Source organism: Tenebrio molitor, chromosome 1, assembly GCF_963966145.1.
Source record: "Tenebrio molitor chromosome 1, icTenMoli1.1, whole genome shotgun sequence".
Classification (NCBI taxonomy): domain Eukaryota; kingdom Metazoa; phylum Arthropoda; class Insecta; order Coleoptera; family Tenebrionidae; genus Tenebrio; species Tenebrio molitor.
The window spans coordinates 17216296-17242318 of record NC_091046.1 but is presented as its reverse complement, the minus strand read 5'-3'; the positions used below and the strand labels follow the sequence as shown (position 1 = coordinate 17242318).

At 33.4% G+C, this 26023-nt stretch overlaps 3 protein-coding genes across 16 annotated transcripts in view; 2 read left to right on the top strand and 1 right to left on the bottom strand.

Annotated features, from left to right (window-relative positions):
• axo (axotactin) overlaps positions 1–12269 on the top strand; it is a 40334-nt gene extending 28065 nt beyond the window's left edge. For 2 of the 9 annotated variants that reach the window (XM_069036318.1, XM_069036314.1), the window contains 16 exons: positions 23–1249; positions 1310–1658; positions 1715–1932; positions 1989–2162; positions 2211–2436; positions 2490–2740; positions 2909–3334; positions 3386–3583; positions 3640–3928; positions 3988–4304; positions 4496–4680; positions 4732–4998; positions 5058–5241; positions 5627–5742; positions 6322–6385; positions 6438–12269. In XM_069036318.1, coding sequence (XP_068892419.1) covers positions 23–1249; positions 1310–1658; positions 1715–1932; positions 1989–2162; positions 2211–2436; positions 2490–2740; positions 2909–3334; positions 3386–3583; positions 3640–3928; positions 3988–4304; positions 4496–4680; positions 4732–4998; positions 5058–5241; positions 5627–5742; positions 6322–6385; positions 6438–6601 — 4655 coding nt within the window. In that variant the 3' untranslated portion in view covers positions 6602–12269. Of the gene's footprint in view, positions 1–22; positions 1250–1309; positions 1659–1714; positions 1933–1988; positions 2163–2210; positions 2437–2489; positions 2741–2908; positions 3335–3385; positions 3584–3639; positions 3929–3987; positions 4305–4495; positions 4681–4731; positions 4999–5057; positions 5242–5626; positions 5743–6054; positions 6295–6321; positions 6386–6437 lie in introns of those variants that run through there. The other 7 variants (XR_011156377.1, XR_011156376.1, XR_011156375.1 and 4 more) reach the window with 7 other exon arrangements.
• Positions 11925–26023, top strand: part of Klp54D (Kinesin-like protein at 54D) — a 115593-nt gene continuing 101494 nt past the window's right edge. For 2 of the 3 annotated variants that reach the window (XM_069036339.1, XM_069036336.1), the window contains exon 1: positions 11957–12015. The gene's annotated coding sequence lies outside the window, so the exon portion shown is untranslated. Of the gene's footprint in view, positions 12016–26023 lie in introns of all 3 variants that reach the window. The other variant, XM_069036337.1, reaches the window with a different exon arrangement.
• The window catches only part of Myo61F (Myosin 61F), a 29193-nt gene continuing 15892 nt past the window's right edge, over positions 12723–26023 (bottom strand). For 2 of the 4 annotated variants that reach the window (XM_069036327.1, XM_069036325.1), the window contains exons 2-14: positions 19927–20059; positions 16685–16800; positions 16553–16623; positions 16043–16434; positions 15787–15990; positions 15432–15691; positions 15208–15377; positions 14826–14980; positions 14490–14772; positions 13569–14428; positions 13196–13512; positions 13037–13148; positions 12723–12979 (exon numbers count right to left, since the gene is read on the bottom strand). In XM_069036327.1, coding sequence (XP_068892428.1) covers positions 12965–12979; positions 13037–13148; positions 13196–13512; positions 13569–14428; positions 14490–14772; positions 14826–14980; positions 15208–15377; positions 15432–15691; positions 15787–15990; positions 16043–16434; positions 16553–16623; positions 16685–16800; positions 19927–20052 — 3081 coding nt within the window. In that variant the 5' untranslated portion in view covers positions 20053–20059 and the 3' untranslated portion in view covers positions 12723–12964. Of the gene's footprint in view, positions 13149–13195; positions 13513–13568; positions 14429–14489; positions 14773–14825; positions 14981–15207; positions 15378–15431; positions 15692–15786; positions 15991–16042; positions 16435–16552; positions 16624–16684; positions 16801–19926; positions 20060–26023 lie in introns of all 4 variants that reach the window. The other 2 variants (XM_069036328.1, XM_069036329.1) reach the window with 2 other exon arrangements.

Below are 26023 nucleotides of genomic sequence, written 5' to 3'. Positions count from 1 at the left end.
TTTTCAAGTTATGACTTTACAGCTGCCACAGTATTAACACTTCGAGGGTCGTCCTACGTATCATACAGAGTCTACGATTGGAAAGATAGAGTACATTCTTCCATAAACCGATTTTCGATGTTATTTAAGACGAGATTTGATGATTCTGCATTGTTTTATGCGGCAGGAGGAGAACATGGAATAGATCATTTTATCGCTGCATCGATTTATAATAATTCAGTTTATATCGAACTCGACTTTGGTGATGGTCGTATGAGTCAGATTTTAGGCCAAATTGATGACTTTGAATTAAATCAATGGAATAATTTAACGATATTCCACGATCATGACAAAATCCATCTAATTTTAAACGAGGAAAAGATTTCATTAAATATCACCGGATATCCGATGCTTTACATCGATCCAGAAATTTACATAGGGGGAGGACCTGAACTGCAAAAAAAGACTGGGCTGAAATCCAGGAATAATTTTGCAGGATGTATAAAATACGTGTTTTTTAATGACATTTCCATTATTTACGAACTGAATAAAAATAATCCAAAAGTACATTATATCGGCATATTACGACCAGAATTTTATGAGGCTGACGTAAAAGAAATTCCTATAACGTTTCCTTTCGCTTCCTCTCATATATGGTGGCTTAACAATCACGTAGACAATTTGTCTTTGTCGTTTAATTTTAAAAGTAGTAGTAATTTGAGTGTACTAGCGTCTAGTGAAACAAAAACAAAACTTTATTGGGAAGTTCGTGTTGTTAACGACGAAGTGAGATTTGAGTTGACGAATATGGAGAAAAATACAACTCACCTAATTAGTGTGAAAAAAACGCCAAAAATTTGGCATTTTCTTAATTTAACTTACTTCGATGGTGAAGTAATATTAAAAGTTGACAACAAAGAGAAGCAAGAAAGAATCGAAAATTTAAAATTTGCAGTTGGCGACAAAATTAAAGCGGGAAGTGGATCGAGATCTAATTCTGGATTGGTCGGTTGTATGAGAGACATCACAGTTAATGGTGCTAGTTTAGAACCGAGGTCTGTACTGCAGTCTGAGAGAGTAGTAGGAGAAGTCACTTTGGATGACTGTAAATTTGTTGATGCTTGTTTGAGACCAAATACTTGCGAGCACGGTGGAAAATGTTCGGTCAAAGAAGATAAACTTATTTGCGACTGTACTGATAGTGGCTACACCGGTAAAAACTGTCATTTCGCAGAGTACAGGAAAACCTGCGAAGAACTTGCACTTTTAGGCAAGAAATACTTAAAAAATGTATCTACTTTTGTTTAACCTTTACACTAATCTGCCGCAGGCTATACAAAACCTGATGTCTATTTGATCGATATCGATGGAAATGGACGATTTCCCCCGGCTCATGTACGTTGCGAATTTCAAAGTCTTGAAGATTCGACCAAAACTATTGTGGAGCACAACTTGCCTAGTCAAATTGACGTGAGATCGCCGTCTGAAAGAGATTTTAGTTTTAGCATAAAATATAGAGAATTTACTGCTGACATGCTTCAAGAGCTGGTGTCACATTCCTTAAATTGTAGTCAGTACATAAGGTACGACTGCTTTAAAGCACCATTGGAATTACATTCGGCAACTTGGTTTATAAGTTCAGCGAATGAAACGGTCGACTTCATCGGAGATGTCAAAAGGTCTGTGAGTCATTAATATTCATTGTGTGAAGATATTGCTAATTGAGGAATTGTAGAGGCACTTGTTCTTGCTCTATAGGGAAAAAATGTGAAAACCCCTCGCAGTGGTGTAATTGTGATAATGCCTCAGACGATAAGTGGAACTCAGACGATGGCTATTATACCACAGAAAACAGTTTGGGTATTACAAAAATGGTATTCCTACAGCATCCTGACTTACCAGAAGAAGCTCTAGGAAGAATTACCTTGGGACCTTTGGAATGTGTTGAAACTAGTTTGTTGAAATGAATTCTGGAATAGAGAAAATTTTATAATTAAGGGATGTTTTAGACACCCAAAGATATGTCGTTACTTTTACGACAAGTCAATCCTACATTGAAGTACCAGGATGGAGAAAAGGTGATCTTGCTTTTTCATTTAGAACCACCGGACAAAAAGCTATATTGTTGTACCAGCCTCCCATAAGACCGAATTATCCAAGTTTTATGATCGCTTTAACCAACGGTATGTCTTTGGTCATTTTTATCTCGTACACTGTTCTTTTTATTCTAGATTTTCAACTAACATTTAATTTCACTCTCAATACGGGAGTTTCAAAAGAATTGGTAATAAAGTCTGGCCGTAAATTGAATGGCGGAGAATGGCACAAATTGTGGATTGATTACAACAAATATCATGTTCGACTAATGATCAATGAAGACCAAAAAATGGACGACTTGAAACCCGAAGAAGAATTTGGACCGTTTGAAGGATCGATGTTTATTGGAGGAGCACCTTAGTAAATTATTCTTTCTAATAAAATTACGGATAATATATACTTACATTTTCTAGTGATTTACTCGACACTAAAACTTCTGTTCATCAAGGATTAATCGGTTGCTTTCGAGGTTTAGTCGTAAATGAAGAAATTTTGGACATTTACAGTTATATGAGTGTGCATTTAAGCGAAATTATCAAAGACTGCAAGCCTTCTTGTGTTCCGAATCCGTGCCAAAATGGAGCCCAGTGCAAAGAGTTGTGGAGTACTTTCGAATGCATCTGTCCTAATCCTTGGGCCTATAAGGGTACATATTGTGAAACAAGTAAGTTTCTATATTTTGTGTGGTAGTATTTAAAAACAACTGATGTACATGTACCACTACATATTGATTTATATCCAATTTGCTGTTTTTTAAATAATTTTCGAAATTTTCTAACATTGAAAAAACATTATTTCCCAGTCTACTACATTTAACAATGACAATTTTTAGATATTAATGTTAATGCATTGACATTTACGAAACCTGAAGCGTTCTTGCATCAAAATTACTTAAGTACAAAAGATGAGGGAGATAAGATCGCTTTAAAGAAAATATTTGAAGAGAAAATTCTGATTAACCTTCGTACTTACGATGAACTTGCTCTAATATTTTATGCCAACGATCACTTGAACAACTTTGTCCATTTACATATTTGCAACGGTACTCAAGTGATTTACCTATTTAATTTTGGCAATGAAATTTACGACGTAACTGTCGATTATGCTGAATTAAATTCGAGTAAATCAGCACAAATTGCAATCGAACGTGACGAAAACAAGACCACGGTCTATGTCAACGACAAAAATAATAGCATACCCATCGGAGTTTCGTTACTAAATACCTACTCCAATAAGCCGTGGTCAAACCCAGAAAAAGGTAAGATCACTGTAATAAATTATTTTGTTGTAACAACAGAAACTTTTCTAGAGGTCTTAGCTCCACAAAGACCACCCGCGCCTCCTACTGAATATTTTCAATTAAATTTAGGCGGATATGACCCTGAAACCCTATTAAAAGTCGCGGAGGATCCACCCATTCTGCCTGGATACGTAGGATGCATGAGAGGATTTCAAATTGGACAAACACTTATAGATCTTCCGTCCAAAGTTAAGGAGGTTGACGAAGGTAATGGTCACATGCACTACAACTGTAATTTACACAATTTATTTTTATCTTATTAGGCGTCAAGGCTAATTGCACCATGAAATGTGATGCACTCCCTTGCAAACACGAAGGTATTTGTATTGAAAATTTTAGAAATCAGGAACATTCTTGCAATTGCGAACACACTAGCTATTATGGAGAATTTTGTTCCGACGAAAAAGGCGCTGACTTCAGCGGAGAATCAATTTTATGGCGAGAATACATTTTAAATGGTTCCGTAGATCATGTTAAAATACAACTCGCTTTTTCTAGTATGGATGTAAGACAGAAAAATACTGCCTTACTGCTTCTTCAAACAGAAAATAAGTATGTTTTTCAAACTATTTTTCCAATTTTGTACAAAGTAAAAAAATATCCCTTTGTAGTCGAAGTTTTTATTTGCTTGTGGGTTTAAGTCCAGAAGGTTATTTGACTGTTCAAGAAGACAGGGAGGGGGCGGTTTTTTCTGCAACTGTAGAAAATAAAAGTTTTATCAATGGTGCAAGACATTCTGTCTATTATCGAAGAGATCAAAACGAATCAGAATTACTTGTCGACCGAGAAGTTATCGACATGCAACAAATTCCAGCACAAACTTTTACGAACGTACCGGAATTGGGGGCTAACGAAGTACAAATTGGAGGCCACAATACTAATGATCCAAGATTTGCGATATACAAAGGATATAGTGGCTGTCTGTCTAGTAAGTCGACTTAAAATTTATTTTAAGTTCTGTATTTCCGTATTGTTCATACAGGAACATTTTGCGTCTGTGAAGAAACCTTATAAAAACACTAACAACAATTTTTAATAAAATTACAGTAACTTGACACTATAGAAATTAGCTTAAATTTGTACTGTAGTACTAGTTTTTTTTTTTCAATTTCTTTTTAGATATCTTTATTGAAGTCAATGAACATGTTATGAAACCTTTAGAGGAATATATGTTGTTCACTAAAACCGGAGCTGAAAAAGTTAATGTTTCAAATCCTCATGGTGTTCGAAGTGCTCAGTGTAGTTCACATTTTGATGCTTTGCACGAAAAGACACCAGGAACACCTAATCTCAACATTAGTCAAGTAGGTCATTAGAAAACAACAAAATGTATTGTAAAATATGACAATTTATAGGGTAAAGATAAGACGTGGGTTGAAGATGCACCTCAAAGAATATTATATGCTTCAAATTACTCAACTGCCACTGAGCAAGAAGAAGGAATAGATAAGATAGTTGTAATAGTTCTTTCAGTATTTTTTATTTTGATTATTATTGGTTGCATATATGAACTGTATCGCACAGATAAGCAGTATAAACGAAGAAAAGAATTAGAAACGGATGCCAACATACTTTGGTCGAAAGAACAAGCTGCCAAAATGCAAGAAACTCCTTTTGTTCAAGTAAGAAAATCACACTGCCACATTGTTATATTTTAAAGAAAAATAATCTTAAATGTTAGGTGCCTTCAGAGACTGTAGCAAAACCGCCAACACAAAATGGAAAATTGCCAAATGAAAATGTAAATGGTACAACTAGCAGTAAAGATGAAGCGACAAGTGAAGTTACACCCGTTTTAGAAGAAATATCTACAAAACCTGTGAAAAGAGCTGACAGTAAACGAGAAAAACGTATCAGTTTTAGAGGTAACCATTGTCACATTATAAATTTTGGAATGTTTACAAAGCTTCGTACTGAAATTAACAGTAATTGCAATAACTAAAAATAATGATTTTTTTTTCATTCGACAGTTAGTATGACAAAAACATAGTCAAAGTAGGCCGTGAATAAAAATAATTCAACAGTTTTCCTGACAAGTCGTGGTAAGAATGGTCGGCTGCTTCGGGGGAAAATGTTCCTGAAATTCAGGCAACAAAATTAAATTTAAGACTTTCACAATTTTTTGTATTTTCTGTCATAATGTGCAGATTTGTTTATTTTAATTTAATTCACATATAAATGTTAAAAATTTGTTAAAAATAAAAATCTTGTAACTGTAAGAGATATAAGCGTTCTTTATTATTTTTGCAGATAGTGCTAGTGAACTAGCATGGGACACACCAGAAGAAAATTCTGAGCTTCTCAGCACAATGCAAGAAGAAGATGAAGAAGAAGACAAATCTGATGAAGAACTAACGCACAAACCTGTAAGTAATCTCGAAGGCATGGCACCCTATAGCTCTATAAGCGAAGTTACCTTAAATTTTTGAATGAAAAATTTGAAATAGATGCTTACTGGTTTTCAAATATTCACAAAAATGTGCGATATTTTTCAATGAAACTTCATACGGATAAGTTTTTTTTGGTTTCAACGTCGCACGTCCATCCCACAAACTAACTTATTTTCTTAGCTATGCTTAGTCTCATTTTATGAATTCTTGCGCATGTTTTGTATAGATCGCATGGAAATATGTTTAAATTTTATACAATCAATTCAGCTGGTGAATTATCATTATCAGGTGCCTCTGACACCACCAATTAGGGTACGCATAAGGAGTCCACCTCCACACAGCAATCCATTAGCAACACAGTTACCATTCATGATAGATGAGATGGGGAGTCTGGAATTCACTGGCACATCCTCACCGGTGCTGGGTTAACCATCACTATAGCGCAACATACCCGATCAAAATAATGTCACCCTTTTTGTGTTATTCACTGACTGAATCATTTTTAACAAATATATACGTATTACTTTAGTCTTGGTGTTTTTTTCTTGACGACAGATTTTTGACAAAAGTCACAAATTTGCAAACGAAGTTAATAATACGGATATTAATCGATTAAAAGGTAATTTGTTTCCTAATTTGGCAGAATTGTATATTTACTTTTTATGTTTTAGAAAAAGCCTCATTAGAAAATTTTATTAAATTTGGAGCTACACCAAAACCTATATTTTTAAATGACCACCAAAGAAAATTTGCCAATCCCATAAGTTACTTAGGAGGACCAAGGTTAGCTCCACGAAATCGATGGAGTGTGGAAAGTGTGTTATCTTTAGATTAATAGTTACATGTACATTGGATTTAAATATATTTTACAACTGTAAATTACACTTTTGATCAAACGAATTACATATTTTCACAAGATTTTTTTGTAGGAACGGAATTTAAAAATTTCGGTGCAGTAAACAGAAGGTATTTTTCATATACTTAGCTTCAATGGTGATTTGTTAATAGATTACAGGCAATTACAGGCGATCTGCAAACAATGTCAGAGGTTGGAAGCTTGCGTCCTGATGGAATTAGGGGAGACCCCCTCATTAATATTACCCATGATTCATAAGAGATGTGTATTTACGTGTTGGTATCGGTCCAATTAATTCTTAGTATACCAACAGTATTTTTGCACCGTATCGTCCCATGTGGGGTCCACGAAAGACTACAAAAATTTTGAAGCTGTTCTATTTTTTTTTTACTCTATTTTGTAGTTGATAGTTTATAACAAAGAGTTCCTTAAGAACATTATTTCGCGAAAACAAAAAGATTTTCATCAAACTACGTTATATTATAAGCAAATAGGTAGAAAATTAAATGAAACTAACAATACCTAAGTCTTTGGTAAATAACGAAAATATAAAATAACAATATTGAAATTAATCTGAATTTGCGTGATGATGGTTAGTTTAGATTTATGAATAATAATTGGGGATTATACATAAAACCGAACTAGATTGGTTATTATAATTAATATCTTGCAATTTATTAACTTTAGGTACCGGCTATTACCTATTCATAATCTCCAGTGCCCATTGGTAAATTTAATAATAAATTGTAAAATCACATCTTTCAAAAAGTTTTTATTGTTTTAAACAAGAAGATAAACAAACCAAACATCATATTACTTTAAAGTAATAAAAAAAAACTTATTATTTATTGTCTCAAGATGAACTGTTATCTTGAGTTACATAGTTTATTATTATTTTTGCAACTATATTTCTTTGATGTTACCTACACTTCTGTGCAATAAAATTAAACACACGTATGACCATTTTTTACAATATGTTAGTTGTACCGTGTGAGTAACAATTACTGATTGAGTTGGCAATAAATTCTGGTAACTTTTGGTGATTTTTATGTCATGTTCCTACGAGAAAACCATTTCATTAATAAAAGGTTACAGAAACCAAGACGTTTAAATGTGAAATGTATGCCAGCTGTCAATAATGTGAATAAAACAAACCGAAATAGATACAATTCAGTCTTAAAAATTTCATGTAAAATTTGTTATTGCCAACTGAAACAGTTATTGTTGTTCACATTTGAAAACATTTTTGAATTTTTGTCTAAATGACGAGGCATTCCTAAAAAAATTGACTGATTTACATAAAATACTTACAAAATCTTTGATGTGCTTAATTTTATTGCTCAGAAGTGAAAATTTGCCCTTACAAACTTACAAAATCATCTTTTATACCCTTGTCCACCACATGGGAATGATTGTACACTCCCGTAAAGAGATTTTTACATCAGGAACTTCCTCAAGTCGCAATTTTTTTCTTCGCAAATAGTAAATTCGTTTTTTGAATAGAACTGGTATTAAAGAAACTGGTTTGGTTCAAATGATGATAGTTGGAATGCTGATAATGAAATCAAATTCAAAACGACAGTGTTTACTGAATAAGTGCTAAAACGTAAATGTTTACAGAATTATTATAAAATTATGAATATTTTCCGAATGACTGCCATAGCGAACAGTAATAATGTTGTGTTGGTTGGTTTTACAATCAAGTACGAGTATTTTAGAATATTATATTTTTGTTACAAGTACCTAAAATACAGTTTTTGCGGGCGAATCGTTGCTGTTTCGGGACGAGGCAACAGCCAAGTCTGAATAGCAGATGAGTCCGCAAATAGTTATTTGGATTACTAGCCCAGAAAATGATATTTTGCGAGTGTGAGTGGTCTTGCGTAGCCAAGGCGTCTAGCCGCGGCGAGCAACACGAGCACTCGCAAAACATTTTCTGGACGTGTAATCCATAAAATTTTTCATGCCGACAAATTTAAATCATTTTTAAAAAGTAAAAAATTATTACATATTAATTAATTCAACCAAAGTAACTTCTATGTCAAACTTTGTTGACATTTAAGAATCAATGCTGCCAGCGCATTCTCTAGCGAATTTTTAACCAAGGTCACTTTTGTAAGTACTAGGCCGGGAATTTAACGTTCCCGGCGGATTTTGAATCATGCAAAATCGTCGATAACGGCCGGCCACGGATTTGGCATAAAATTTTCGCTGCAGTGTAGGTACATGGCGCAGTTGATGTCCCACAAAGTGTGTGTGGAAAAGGTGTTCCGCAAGAATGCCGTCGAAAATGGTCATGTGTTCGGCCGACTGCGTCTTCTCACATCGCACCCTGAGGTTTCGGGTCCTTGGCAGTCTCCAGCTGTTCGAGGAACAAGGCCCGAAAATCCGGAAAATCTGACAACGCCTGTCGCTCAACTCGCACAGGAGGCAGACCGCAGAGTCGCAGACGCTCCTCGCATTAGAAGAGTGCGGACTTTCTTGAATCCTTCGGAGGAAAGCTATATTACCTGGTCGCGCAAGTTCTCCTCCATCATGCAGGTCAGCTCCGGGTGGGCCTCACACCAGAGCGTGCAACCTTCCCATATCCCTCCTATCAGGCTCGGTAGTTTGAAGGCAAGATAGAAGCTTTTGCCTTAATTCCGGTGTCCACCTAATTCAGGTACAGGCGGCACGTTCATTTTGACCGAGGCCACCTATATTGAGCGCATCCTAATCGGGCGATTCGAAACTCCGCACGGATGCAGGTAATGTGAAAATTTTGCCGAAGATAATATTCTTTCATTTCCTTCACCAACAGTAAGTATAAACGCTTTGCAGGTTTTATTTATACACCTTCAGCGCGAATCACTTGAACCAAGCACATGATAGAAACTAAACATATAATTTTCACACACAATTTGAGTTTTACCTCGTTGATTAGTGGTTTCACATATGGGATACATCTTTTAAAACAAACAGCTCACTAAAAACTAAGGAAGAAGTTTAAAATAGTTCAAAAACGTTTAATAACAACAATGTTCAGTGAAAAAGGCAAAATGCTACTTGTTGTAAACCAATTCAAATTTTCTCAAGCTCACATTGCAAAAGACGGAAAAATCAGATGGCGTTGTGTAAAAAGAGAGTGCTCTGCAAAAGTGTATACCCAAATCAGTGACAAAACAAATAGTGTTGTGGTTGTGTGTGGTAATATAGTTCATAACCATGATGTGGATTCTATGTTAAGTAGAGAAATGTTTAGCAACAAATTGTTCAATTGTTGTATTACTAGTCCAGAACCAAGAGGTAAAATCTGATCCCCTAGGTAATTAGATAAGTCAGGTAGCGTGGTCCAACTCGTATATGCACTTAATCCCATACCCTTCAGAATACTTAGAAAACACAGGTAACGTGGTCCAACTCCCATACGCCCGTATTTGGATGGAATTTGTACTATTAAAAAATTATATTTCAAATTTATTGGGTTTTCAATTAGAAGTAGTACATATTAGACAAAGAACGACCAGAAATATAGTGCGAATATGGCTTAATTGACCGATTTACTTTTCCCAGTTTTTACGACACCAACCGCAACAGACTGTAAAATGGTTTACCTGCTAGACCCCTTACAAATCTCCAGCAACCATTCTCAACATCTGATCTTGATTACTTTAATTGGGGTTTGCGGTAGGGCCATGGAGGTAGTATTAGCAGGAGGGAGCACTATTTGAAAAAAACGGAAATGCCGCGTAAATGCGCAGTGCTATAAAGTGGTACTAAATACAGAGCGCCCCATGTGCCTTTCCAGTGGCCTGGTAAAAGTGGTATTTTTCGCTCTCTTTACAATTCTTCTGAATTACAAAAAGTTCAAAAATAACAACAAAAACAATAAAACAACACCCAAACACGAAGAAAATTCATACCAAAACCACTCACACGTAAAGCCGAGAGTAAAATAACTGAAATGCCCAAATTCCCCAAATTACTCTTGTTGAGCACGCCACTGAAAAGATTCGAGCAGTGGGCCAACAGTGTCATTAACGCTGGCGGCTAGTTTAAGAAGAGTCATAAAGTATAAAGTGGTACTAGAGAGTGGCCGACTATAGTCCATTCATTTTAAATCTTGGGTAAAGTTGTAAACTCAAAACGCCGTAAATTACGAAAGCGGCAAGTTTTCATTGTGTGGGTACTGTAAAGTAGTAATCCCTCTGTTCACATAAAATTGGTACCACGTCGTACTTTCACCATCTTATCGACGAGCAAAAGAAAGAGACCTTAAAGTATCCGCAAATAAAAAAAAATTAAAACACATTTTGCGATCAGTGACCAAAAAAATGTTAAGAGATTGTTGATTTTGTATTGGGAAATTTTGTATTTGAGAAATAAGATTACTAAATAAAGAAATAAGAGTAATTAATGAAGTATCCATTACATGTATACTTTAAAGTAAATTAATAAATAAAATAATAAGATACTTACATAAACAAATAGAAAATTAATCGTTATCTGAATCAAATTCACTAGATGATTCACCAGTATTGGCAACAAATATTACATATTGAGTAAAATTAACGCACTGAATTAACTTTACACAACAGAAGTTATTTCTTGAACGGTACAACTAAGACTGTAATTGTTTAGTGGCTTAGGGCCGGCCGGTCCTGTATTTTTAAAATTCGGGAAAACCCCATTATTATGTACTTTCTGTCTACGCTTGGGATGTCTTATTGTTACCTGCACCCGTCGTATAGATAAGGTAAGCAGAACATATTTATAGTACATAAAAACAGATGTTTTACCGACGAATGCAAATGTATGTTAAATAATGAGCCACCCAGAACACTGGATATTTGTCTCAAGAAAATCCGCGGATACATTTAACTATAAGAACGCAATGCCCTCAGAAATTTAATGTTTGGGATGGTATTTTTAATAATCAAATTATTGGGCGATTTTAGTAGTAAATTTAAACACAAACATATTTCGACATTTTGATAAATATGAATAAAAATGTTTCTAATAACTTGACCATTTAACAAATGTTAAATTTAATCAATTTCTTAATGAAGTAGGTACCTGAAATCACGCAAAAACTATTTTTCATGTTAAATTCCTATGGTCAGGTTTGGTAGTTGACACTCGGTATTGAACACAGTTTTAGATTCACTGAGTTTCGGACAAGTGTCAAAACAGGCAAGTTTTATTACTAAATCCAAGATTTAAAATGAATGGACTATACCTCCATGGGTAGGGCTGTTATAAAGTAGGTACTGAAGGAGTTACAGCCATACCTATTCGATTCGCACTATATTTCTGGTCGTACGTCTGGTTGTCTACGTTCAAACAGGGTTCAAACCGCGTTGCGTTGTGAGTGAGAGTGAGAGTGAGATTACAGGCTCAGGCGCTCAGGACAGGTTAGTTTTGAGTTTTAAAGGTTATGTACTATGTGAATTGCTTTGATCTTTTGAGTTAGTTGTAAAGACTGAAGGAGGCATACATCAATATAATTATAAAATTTTGTTTGAAGTTGTTAAAGTACATATAAACGATATTAACAACTATTCATAATGGCACAAAAAAAATTGAAACCAAAAGTAAATTTGCCAAAAAACGTGCAAAATAAAAAGGGCACAAAAAAAGGTAGTGCAGTAACAAAAAGGGCTAGTAAGTATTGTGGATTTTATGTTAATTATAGAACTTACAATATTATGTTTAGATCAACCAATACAGTCAAAAAAGAAGGGTATTACAGAAACACGAAAATTGAAACAGGCGATACATAAAACTGTGAATAAAGCAGTGGAAGAGGACATTCGTTCTCGAGTTTCAAATGAAAGTAATAAACCGTTGTCAAAGGCACAAGAAGCTGTTGCAGAATATCATAAAAAAAAGGCTTCTGGATCATCACAGTGATCATGTAGTGTGCTGTAGGTATTAACTAGTAAAATAAAAATAACAGAAGGTTCTTGTAAAGGTAAAACTTTTACTTTTTAGATTTTTTATTTTAGAAGAATATAAAGACAAACCATATTAAAGAGTATGTGGTACGGGGACAATGTCTGTCGATCTATTTGTGTTTTGTCAAATTACCAATAATTGTTACAAGGTAAATGTAAGAAAATTATTGAACAAAATAATATAATTTATTTGATTATACATACACCCTTTAATTTATACATTTAGTGTAGAGCCCACAATAAATACAAATAACAATTTAAAGCATAAAATTTAGCACATTAAATTTAAGTACATAATATAAAAGACTATAATGGCACTTGCAATTTTATTGTATAGAATAATCACGACTGGAATTCAGTCTAAATTACCAATTACGGCACTTATTTGAATTCTGTTCTCAAAGAATTATTGGGAAGCCATCTATAAAACAGATTTATAGTGAATACATCAAATTTTATAAATTCATTTGATACATACAATCAGTAAATGCCCACTTTTATCTTTATGGATTCTGTCAGAATTTCCAATAATAACCTCAATCTTTCCCCGCTTGCCTTGTTTCATAGTATGTTCGATACTGAAATTATTACTGTTTAGACAATTTGATATACATATACCTAGATTTTGGTTACTTACGGAGACTTATCCATTATTGTAAGCATTTCTGGTTTATTTGTGATACTGACAATTTGTGTTACAGCTTCAATTATATGGGGCACTTCCAAAATTAAATCGCCTTTATCTTTCTTCATTAATTCCTCAGGAATTCGCACTAACAACATTTTATCATTATTAGGTGTTACTGTGAAGCTTAGTCTGGATAAAGGCAAAGAGTGTTTTAGTTTAGCAGAATTTTTCACTTCCAGGAGGTGGAAATTCTGTTTTGTTATTAAAACTACTCTTTCTCGAGGTTTATAACCATGTCTATCATATTTCATGACTGTGGTAGAATACTGAAAATGAATTAAAATTAATTTTTAGCGTTAAAAAAGCTATTGTAGTGTAATACCAGTTCTTTTTCACCGTTCAAATATGAAGCACAATTTTCCTTGGCCACCCCCGATTCACCTGCTCTGTCAGTTTTAAACCAGTGAGGTATACTCGCTTGATAACTTACTTTCTTATCCTTGAACAATTTTTCAGCCAAGACTTTAAGGCGAAATTGAGCCTCTTTTTCTGGTGTAAGCTTAAGACGGTACGCTCTCGATAAATGTGCTCCGTGCATTCGTTCAAGAAGTTGCGACGTTAAACGACATACAAAAGGGCACGGGGGCCAAGAACGGTTGAGAATAGTTTGTGGTAGATTTTTTGACAGACGAATTAGCCACTGAGCCTTGGCCAATTCCAGAAATGCTTTATTTGTAGCGGTTTCAGGACCATTTCGTGTAATGAATCCTTGTATAAAGTTTCTCAATACGTTTGCAGCTTTTCTGCGTTTTTTGGTACGACAAATTGCTATAAACCGTCTAATATATTTCTGCATAATTATCGAAGCATTTTTCATCTCTTTGTATTTTCTTCTTTGGACTACTCCTTTCCAAGCTGACTGAATAATAGCCGCTAAGTCATGTTTTTTAGTTTGAAAAGCGTCTTCTGTAGCAAACAGAGTTTTCGGATATCGAATAAAAATTTTTGTTTTTCCCATTTTGTACTCGTCAGATTCGTATCCAAGAGCACAAACTAAAATCTGAACTCCGTCTTTGGGATTGCCAAAATAATTTGGCCACGTTTGACTCGACAAACTTTTATATCTTTCCAAGAAGAGTTTGTATTCACGACGGTAGGCAAAACCAGCTCTCCGTACTCGCAAATTTTCCATCAGACCCAAGTAAGTTACTTGATGACTAACCAGTTCTTCATCAAATATTCCTGCAATTTATTATTTTTGAGAAAAATGTATACTTTTCTATACTTGCAAAAAAAAAATTACCAGATTTTTTGTCACCATTGGGTTTAATGCATCGAATGTATGAAGGTTCTTTGTCCATTAAAATATGCATTAAGTTATTAACTGAATTTTTAAATTGCGTAATGGCAGTGTCCGGGCGTTTTTTGCTCTTCTGTTCCTCTTTAGAGAAGACTGATTGAACAATATTATTTGATGAATTTGACATAGTTTCTTTCAAATCACGAAAGAGTAGATCATTATTTTTTTCCAAGAAACCTCTGACATTATAGGTGACAGCTCCAGCATAATGAATTAATCGGAATTCCTGCAGTTTAATTTTTGTTATGATTTGTTTAGAAGCGTTAAGATAATACATACATCTCTTCCCATGATTTTTTGTAATTTAATATCAGCCTTTTTATGACTAATAAAATGGTCGTGGTAATTTAAATTTTTAGCTAATTTTGTTAACATCGTCATGTCTGAAGAATCTCCGGGTCGCAAGCATTCCTCGTCCATAAACGCAATCACCCCTAAAAACAGTACTTATACATACTTGCTGTCATATTTAAACTGATCAGTATTAAAATTAACAGAGCATCTTAAATTTATGAGATCAATACCTATGACATCTTGCTTTTGTTAATTTAATAAATTTATAGCTCTTGTAAATTTAAAGTGTCTTCAAGAGCCGTTGAGACTAATTTAGTATTACTCTTGACACTTCATTTTACATTTTAATTAAAAAATAAGTAGATACCTTTATGCTTTTCTTCAATTAGATCACATATAACTTTGTTATCAAAATATTCAACATTTTGCCACTCAATTCCTTCTTTTAGGTATTCTTCCTGTTCAGATTTCAACGTAAGTTCTATGAATAATTGTTGCAACTTTTCATTACAAAAATTGATACACAGTTGTTCAAAGCTAAAAAAAAAAAAGAAATACAGATTTTGAATAGTTATAAGTAAAACTTCTCACCTATTCTTTTCAAAAATTTCAAAGCCATAAATGTCCAAAATACCCATTACATTGTAGCTTCGGGTGTCTCTAGCTTTGAGGGAAGTATTAAGGCGATGGACGAGCCAAGTAAAAAGTCGATCGTATACAGCTTTTGCTAAAGCATCTCTGGCATAAATTGCCAATTCCCTGCTCAGTGGAGAAGTAACAACATCTCTGATGGTTTCGATTGTGCGATGTGTTAAAGCTTCTTTAAGTTTTTCCGCGTCACATCCTAATAACTGCAATACATTTTTAATATTGTGAGACTGTCATAAAAATGTTTTTCCCTGGACAATGATGAGTCATATTGAATTTAACATAAATTCCACTGTACCTTACTAATCGTTTCAACAATTTCTTGTTTTAGAATAGTTGCAATTCCTTCTTCTTCGGAAAAGCCAACATTACCCAAATGTAGAATAGCTGCCGTAATTGCAAACATTTCGTCTTGTTCTTGCTTATCAAACTCGATTACAGTGAGCGCCTTTTTCACTTCTTGATACGCATTTTGATCGTCGATAACACCGTTCCCCTTATTCTAAAAGCATAGGATTTATTTTATTTTTTATAAAAATTTTTGAACACATTACCCCATTGGATAAATAATAATAGGAGCCTAAATCTCGTTTCAAACTCAGTCGTTCCAGCTCCTGTTCATCACCACCCTGAAGGAGCTGATAAAATATATGGAAATTTCTTTCTCCAGAAACCTGACTGATGATACGAGACTTTTCAAGAAGGTAATTCAAGATGTTACCACCCGAAGGATTGCCCTCGTAATTAAACTGTATATCCATGTACTTCCCAAATCGGCTAGAATTATCATTACGATTGGTTTTCGCGTTTCCAAAAGCTTCAAGTACTGGATTCGATTGAAGAAGTTTGTCTTTAACTTTTTCAACATCTCCTCTATGATCAGTCACTTCGGCAATATAATGGAGTACCTTTTTGGAGGCTTCAGTCTTTCCAGAGCCCGATTCACCTATAATATTATTATATCATTATTATTATTATTTATGCAACAAAATTGGTGCATTGAAAGAAAGAATTATAATTTTATTCTTATGCATTACTTTAGATGTTATTTTAAATTTGCTTACCGGAAATTAATATGCATTGTTCCCTGTTTTCATTTTTTAGAGCTCTGAAGGCAGTGTCAGTAATTGCATATCTGAAATGTATGTAATAACGTAGTTAATGATGGAAAATAATCTGGTTTAATTTTTACTTACATGTGAGGAGGAACTTCGAAAAAATGTTTATTATTGTATGCTTTCGCGTCTTTGGATCCATAGATGTCTATTTGTTTGTAGGGATTTACAGAGATCAGTACTTGGCCGATGTATGTCTAAAAACAAATATAGAGGTCATCTAAAGTAGGAGTTACAATAGAAACTCGATAATTTGTCGAGTTCTGTAATTCGTCACCCCTGACTGTGCCTGTTGTACGCTCGATGGACAAATAAGACTGGGACACTTAAAATTTAATCTATGTGAATCAGACTATTGAATACAGTGTGGAAACTTTAACTGGAATAAAATTCATAACTTGGACATAGGCCATTTTTATAAAAAATCCCGAAACAGGTTGATTAAATTTATTCTCGTTGTATATCAGTTGTGTGGACAAGTAGGTATGACATGTATATACTGGGTGCCCCAAAATTCGCGGAACAATTCAATGGGGCAATGTCATTTCATGTTAGAAAATAATGAGAAAAATAATTTAAAAACTCTATACCTTGAAGCAGACCAGGCTTTGACTGAAGGTTTTCAGGGCATCGCGTCGGGTTCAATTTAATTGGGGAAATAATTCAAATCTAAATCGGATCACATAGTTCGCATCTCAAACTCGTATAATGCTGTTCGCGCCAGAAACTTCTGTATTTGTCATTCATTCATGAGTCAAATATCAATTCGCGAGCCGCGAATCAAATCTACCTGAGTCAAATGTCCCCAACAACTTCTGTTGTTAAATTCATTTATTTATTTCTATCATTTGTTGGGACCAAACACCACCATACACGATTATTTGTAAAATAAAATTTAAGTGAAGTGTGTTCAATCGTTTTAATTCTATTTTTTGAAAACCTCCCGAAGGTACGGCCTCTCGTTAGAACCTAATTAAGCTAAATGATAAACAAAACACAACGTAGGATCCATAAATATTTCTTTTCTCATTATTTTTATTTCAAATTTTTCCGCAAAAAAATTTCATCCGAGGGAATGCGGCAACCAACAATACACCAAATGAGGGAGGAAAAGTTTCATCGAGGAAAAGTCAAGGAAGTCGAAACGTTTCATTGAAGATATGGGGGCTCAAAAGGTGCAGCTTTGATCTCGTTTATTTTAAATATTAAAAAAGATTTTTTTCTATAATTGATTCAAAAAATTGAAATTCACGCATAGTTATCTGTGCCTGAAGTGGGTCATTTTCTGACGTGTATTTTTTTTTGCATTGTTAGTAAGATCGAAACCATAGAAACCATACAAAACAGTGTGTGAAATTTCACGCATACGACTATTTCTGTTTTTCATTTCACGCACTGTTTTTTATTAGTTACCTAGCAACATGGTCACTGCATTGAAACTTCAGAGTTCCTTCAAAAATTTGAATTTTTAATTTCAATTTTTTGAATCAATTATAGAAAAAATATTGTTTATATTTCGTGCGCGAAGATGTTTTTGTGCATTCAAAGGCTTATACTGCCTCGACCTTCGTCTCGGCGTAAAAGACCTTTTCATGCACAAAAAACACTCTCTTCGCGCACTTAATATAAAAATAACTAATTTTCTACTTCGGTGTCACAATGAGCATTTTGTGACACAGAAAACAGTTTCACAATGATGAATTTTATAGCATCGTTTCTAGTGATTATTGAATATGGGGTTGGTATTGTCAGCAAATTTCAGTGTTAAATGCGATATCATTTGAACCTGAACTTATTGTATCTACTCGTACATTGCCGTACACATTTTGCTAAGGTAATTTTGGCTAAAACTCTTTAGAATAACGCATACTATCACATGTTAAAAGGAACGCCTCAACTTCGAAAACACCCCGTATTTACGTCAAATAAAAGAATTGCGAAAGCAAAAAAGAAACATATATTATTTACACGAATCATGGGTGAACTCGGGTCATGTCAGATCTAAAATATGGGTAGATCAAAACGTGATGAGCAAAAGAGAGCTATTTAACCAAGATTTATCAGTCGGGTTAAAAAATCCTAGTGGAAGAGGAAAACGTCTTATAGTGGTACACATTGGAAACGAGAAAGGTTTTGTTAACAAAGGGTTGTTAGTTTTTGAAAGAATTAGTTAAATTACTAATTAATTAATTAAAATGTGGAGATTATCACGACGAGATGACTTCTGAAAAAGTTGAAGCTTGGTTGACTAACATTTTAAGTTTGATTCCTCAGAACTCAGTAGTAGCACTAGATGGTGCTCCATACCATAGTAGAGTTTTAGAAAAATGGCCAACTTCAGCATGGAGAAAACAACAAATTAAAGAATTTTTGAAAATAAAACAAATTCCTTTTGAAAATAATTTACTCAAATGTGAACAGTTACATTTGGCATCTCTCCATAAGCCAGTCCAGCCACTTTATGCAGTTGAGGAATTAGCAGCAGCCCATAACGTCAAAATTCTGAGAACTCCTCCCTACCACTGCGAACTCAATCCAATAGAAATGATTTGGGCTCAAGTAAAAGGTTATGTGGCTGCTAACAACAAAACGTTTAAGTTGGAAGATCTTAGATTGTTGCTAGAGAGAGGTATCCAGAATGTAATTAAAAAAGAAGACAAAGTGTGGTGGAAACTGTTATTAAACCATTAATTATAAATTTACAAGATTCCTCAGATGATAGTTCAGATATAAACATATCTGATAATAGTGACATAAATTAGTTTGAATCGGTTGTCCATTTATCTGAATTTAAAAGTTTATTTAAATCAATAATGAATTTCTTGTTGCTTTAATGCTTTAGTTAGTTAGTTTAGTTAGTTAGTTTAGTTTATTATTTTGCACATTACTTAACAGTGTTTTTTCGATTGCCTAACTTCTCCCCTGCAACATCCTGCGAATTTTCAAAATTTTAGCGGCGTAAGTTGTACAGGAAAAAACAAAATATAGAATATTTTTAAATGTTGCCACATTTAGTATAACAAATAGGTCCATATCTTCTACAAAAAAGAAGATTGATTTTTTTTAAACATTTTTACCTGATATTTTAATGACTAATTAATAAGGTAACCGCTAAGTTGTTCCGCGGATTTTGAAGCACCAGTATATACCGTGAGTTTTTTATTTTATGAACATAAGATTCATGGATCTGTAAGTTTGGTTGCCTATTTCAAATGAATTGACTTGTCCATTTTAGAACTGAACATAGCCATTTTACATTGCATCAGAATTGCATGTTCAGCGAAATAAAAAACGCAGTGTATATTTTTTTGCAATCTACTTACATAAATTAAATTTTCCTTAAATCTCTTTTGCAGATTTTCTACAAAAGCGACTTCGCTTGTGTAATCTTCTAAAAGAACAGCGTCTTGCACCCCCACCCTATCTCTGTCTTGGAGATGGGTCTCCATGACCGATCTGTAAAAAATATTTGCAAAAAATTGATTTTAATTTTGTTGAAGTTAAATCCATTTTCTTAAAAAATATAATACCGAGCGATCATTTAAAAAATAAATCCAGTTTGCTTTGGAGCCTATGCTATAGCATGGGTTGCCATAGGTAACACGCCGACTCGATTTATTTTTTAATTGATCGCACCGTACTTTTTACACATACAATTATAAAAAATACTTTCGTATTCGTACTCGTACAATTTTAATTGAAAATGGCAATTAATTAAATACAAAGTAAGTTACAAAGATTTCCAACTTGCGCAACGAGGTAGATTTATTATTTCAGTGGGGAAGTGTTTCCATTTAATAATTACACTATATTATAATGTAACATATTTTACTTTTTTTAATTTTAGAATAAGAATTTATACAGTGAGCGCTAAAAATAATGAAAATATTCTCTTTTCGAAAAGAATTCTAAGTCGACTTTGTATTTTGAAAAGGAACACTTCTACTTTCTGTTTTTTTTTTTTAATGGGAGTTCCCAATTTTTCTGCCGATTTGGATAGATTCACAGGCCTGCAAAACAAAACTTTTTAATCGATGTTTTGATTTTGATAACTGATTTTGTATAACATTGGAGCCCTGATTACAAAAATACAATTCATTTTTTTGTATCACGTCAGGTTTTTTGACAATTAACACAAAAAAATTAAGCAATTTATTTAGGAAAATAGGTTAAAAATCTAACTAAATTTTTTATTCCTTATGAGAATGGCATCTTTGACGCTTTGTGAGGAAACTTCTTTTAATTGATTGTCTGCTGTATGTTTTTTTTGGGTACATCGCGCCGTAACATCCAGCAAAAGTCTACCATCATTGATACGCTCCATCTTCCTTGATATCACCTCTTCGTTTTTTTATATCTTGGTCAAAACGTTCTCCTTGTTCCTCGCTGACAGCACCAAGATTTTTAAGAAAAAGATTTAAGTGCGAAAATAGGAAATGCACTTTCAAACTCATATTACATCCCAAGATGTGAAAATTTTTAAACATGATTCTTACAATATTTTTGTAGTGTTCATCTTTGAGATTTCCAAACAATTTTTCTATGACGTTCTTAAATGCCGTCCAAGCATTCCTTTCAACAACATTCATAGAATTTTGAAAATCCTTAACTTTGCACAAAGATCTTATTTGAGGTCCTAACCTCTTTTAATTTGGCATTGGAGGGATCTGGTAACTTTGTACATTAATACTTGAAACATTGTCCATTTTTATCAAGAGCCTTTACAAATTGGTTCATCAAACAGAGTTTGATATGCATTTGTGGTACCTAATATCACTTTTTTAGGATACAACTTAATTATTTTTTATTATTGCTTCCCGGTACAAGTCTAGTTCTTAAAGACCACTTCTTTTGAGTCTAATGCTTGTCTCGTGCCCGGCTGTCCCAATCGCAAATAAAACAAGGAAATTTCGAATATCCATATTGTTGTTTGATATTACAATATCGAAATTTTGAAATAATTCATTCATTCTAGGTGAACATTCCAATTTTAAGAAAAAACGACTTGTGAAAAAACTAAGACGTGATAGCGCAAAACCTAAATCATTTTCGTAATCAGGGGGTCGATATTGTTCAAAAACTGTCAATTTTATGCAAACATCGAAATCAGTGCAGACTTGTGTTATCAAGCCCATATACATACAATGTACGTCAATACAATGCGGACAATAAATTTAGGCCGGCCTGTCATTGGCTTGACATCAAAATGTGAAGCTGGCATTATGTTCAACTAACCCCATTTTCGATTTTTGTCATTCTTGTCATCGTGACAGCGATAATCAAAATTAAGATTGGCAAAAGAAGCGTGCACCAGAGAGAAGTGCTACTACAAATCAGTTATGCTAGTGCGTCATGATCTGTAAGTTACGAAAAGGGTGAAGGAAACGCCAAACAGCTTGAAAACCTTCACTTTGACAAACTGACACATCAGTCATAATGACAATAAATGGTCGCTTGCATTGACTTTTTTGAAATGTCAGAAATTTGCCGGCCTAAATTTATTGTCCGCCATAGTAATATTGCGGGCAAAAAAAAGTGGAACATCAACGTCATTGTCTTGACTTTTAATGTGAAATAACCCTTATCTGATTCTAACCCTACATTGAATTGATTGACGTTGTCATTAAGTATTGTAGGTTGTAGGGAATGATTGTAAGTAAGCACGTAGTGAATATTTATTTAATGCAAAGTCCCAATCAAAATCCACCTTTATTAAAAGAAGAGGGCATTTGGAAAAGGAAAATAGGAGTATAAAATAAATTTTTAAACTGTCAGCTAGAATAGTGTCAAAAAAAATGACAATAAAGCTTGAACTGACAGAAATTGTCACACTTTTTTTGCCCGCAATAGTAGGTACCATGTACAGTGGCGGCCATTAATTTGGAAACACCAAGATTTTTCTATTGTAAATTGTTTGTCACTTTGACAATGTCATTGACATATCAATTTCGGTTGTGACAGTGTGTTGAATTTGCTCAACGATGACATGGGTGACATGAGTTCATGACATAACGCTTACAGTATCAAATATTAAAAATATCCAGTAAACTAGATTAGGCCGCCACTGTATCCTTTCGACGGACGGTCCTCCGGTATCCATTTCTAAAGTTGAATGCAAGGTAGAAGTGAAATTGCAATTTAGGAATAAAATTTCTACAAAACACATTTTTAATAAGAATGTGATACGTGACTTAATTTTAAAATTTTAATATCAAAATAGTAGTCAACGAGTGCAAAAAAAGCCCAATTTACACACAACGTTTTTTTGTTCGACGAGCTCCTTAAAACCCCCAATTCGCTTAAAATCTTTAAAATTAGTTTGACGTTTCGTTTTGACAAGCTGACATTTATCAAAATTTTTTGGGAAAATGTTTATTGTCTGGCTAAACGTGCAACAGCAGAAACATTTTTATTACATGCGCTATAAACTACGATCATGTCTATTTTCTGATCATTCGAATACGGAATATATTTTAATCGTCGTATTTTAACTTTTTCCTAAATGTTAGTTGTGACAAATAAAATTATTGGAAGCAAAGCCATCATGATTTCATAATTTCATAATTTCATTTGATATTTAAAATAGCCACGTTAACTTTGGAATCGTATTGTGGGTTGCATTATCAATTTCACCGGGCTCATTATCATTCGTGAAATAAAGAGCGATCAAATTAATTTGTCCATGAATCCGAAATCGTATGGCGTTACTTGAACTCCACGCTGCAATAAACACAGCTTGAAACACAGGTTAGATCTCGACATATCAATCGAAAAAGACATACGGAATCACATCCATGGGTGACTCGACTACAAATTAATTTGATCATTCGATACCTGTAGAGCGGCAAAAATGTCATAACATCGGCATATTCGACTATACAATAATTTATAATGAGCCTGTAGTTACGAGTACTTACTAAAATAATACAATGTGTCTATAAAAGAACGTATATCAAGAATCATGTGGAATTATTGTCAGAGCCTGTGTCGAACTATGTCGAAGCGTTGAAGCTGTCAAATGTCAAAATGTCAAATTATTAAATATTAGCGTCAGTTGTGAGTTGGACGTCTTAGTTGTTTTGCTTGTGTTTTTCTTCAGTTTTTCTATATTCTAATTACTTTTTATCTTACAACAATCTTTATTAGAATTAAAAACCTGTCATTAATGGACTTACATAGCTTCTATTTTTTTATTTGGTACCACAATATGCTACAGAGTGGCAAAAATCAAATAGGTATAGTCTGTCTCAATTCTAAATTTCCACCAACACTGCATTCTACGTTGAAAATACAACCGACAACACTGTTTGGTGAAAAATGCGTCAGATTATATTTGTTAGGTTATCTGTTAATTTCCGTTTTTACAACTCAAAATTTTAGAATAAAGGATAAGAACGAAAACCTTTTTTAAAATGCAGTAATTAAGTAGGTAGAAAATCCAATTCTAAAAGCAAAATAAACTAATGAACTAATTTTACTGTTTTCGAATCATGTTTATAAAATAATTATATTGCCAACTTTGGTTACAAGAATCCCCAATTTAGAAATATTTTTATTTTGCCAACGTAATTCAACAGGTGGTGGAAGTTTAGAATTGAGACAAACTATATATTCGAATTCCACAGGATTCTTGATTTATCTAGGGTTTTTTATAGACACTTTGTACTAATCCAGAAATTCATTTTCCCTATATGTATTTAACAATGTTAAGTATGAGAAAACTTTAAAGAGATAAAAATATATGGAAAAGCAAATTTAACCCATAAACAAAGATAAGAATAATCCTAATGAGTAATGAGAATGAAATAAAAACGAGAAACATTGTATGCATTGGTAATGTACACTTTTTAATTGAGAGCTGTGAGTAATAATAATAAATGTACATAGCGTTGATGACAAAGCGAATTGTTGAGCAATAATTGAGATCTTGCAGTATTAAATATTCAGTATGCATGCAGTATGATTATTGCTTTTCTATTAAAGTTAATCCCGATCAAAAGAATACGAAAAAGCTAGTGGCATTATCATTATAGTCTCATTCATGTGGATACCTAAATATACTTGTATATTTGAACCTACAATTATTGTCGATCAATCTACGTTTTAGTTTTTTGTCTGTTCCTTTATCGATTAAATTACCAATTAAATAATAACATCAGATAGATAATATGTAAGAAAATCTATTCTGACCGTGACATTATTGAACTGATAGAAATGGGGTCGTTATTTAAAGGAGGGCAGCTGAAAGAAATTATGACGAGAAGAACCTATAAAATAAGGACATAAGATCCTCCCATGAAAATTTTCGAATACAGTTACTTACATGAAAATTTGGTTAGATATTGTCACGTTTAAAAAGAAAGTATTATCATAAAATGAGACATTTATGTTTAACAGTGTTAATTACAAAATATTTTCCGTACGTTTTTTAAATAATAATTTCTAACATATTTCAAAAAATAGTGGAGTTGCTTGTAATTTATAAAACAATTCAAAAACCTATTTGATTAAACTAAAATAACCTGGCGTAATCTCAATGTAGGACAGACAGTAGTTGTTAAGTTGTCACCATATTATGTATTTCTTATCAAGTGTTACTCAATATGTTTGATAAAACTTTTTGAAACAACACATTTTTGCCACCAATGAGTCACAAAATCTACTAATGTATACTATAAAAACAGAAAACGGCAATAGTTCTTATTTATTAAATGATTATTAAATAAAAAATAATGCCGTTTTCCATCCATGAATATGAGTAATAATAAAGAAAATTGTTATCAATAATGTTACGACTTGGAAAACCAAGGTAACACAGTCAGCATAACACTCAAACGGGTTTCGAAAAGGAGTTCTTTTCGATACGGGTTTCATGAACATTTACATACTTACATTTTTAATGTTGGCAGTGACTCACAGTGAGTAGTTCCTAGGTGATCACTGCACTTCACGACACTTTAAATTCAAAACTTGTAATTGTTCGTCTAGTTACGAGTGTTACCAACCCTTCATATCTGCCAAATTAATTTTCCTAGCATTATGTTTTGAACTTTTTTTTTATTTAAAATTTAAAATAGGGGCAAAATAGAATAAATATTGTATTGCACTCGTTTTATAAGCTATTTTGTCGCACTTGTTTGGTTTAAGTATAGCACTTGTCGCTGCGCTCGTCGTGCTCTAAAAAACGCGTGCGACAAAATAGTGTCTTATAAAACTCGTATAATAAATTATTAATACAGAGTGATCACAAAAAAACGCCCCAGCTTATATCTTTCTTATTTGAAATCCGATTTCAACAAGCGGTACATCAAATTAAAGGGTACAAAAAGTACTATAAACTGGATATAAAATGTTACCCTTAGCAACCCTATCTTACAAGGGTCCAAGGTCAACTTAATTTTTTTAAATAGCAACATATAA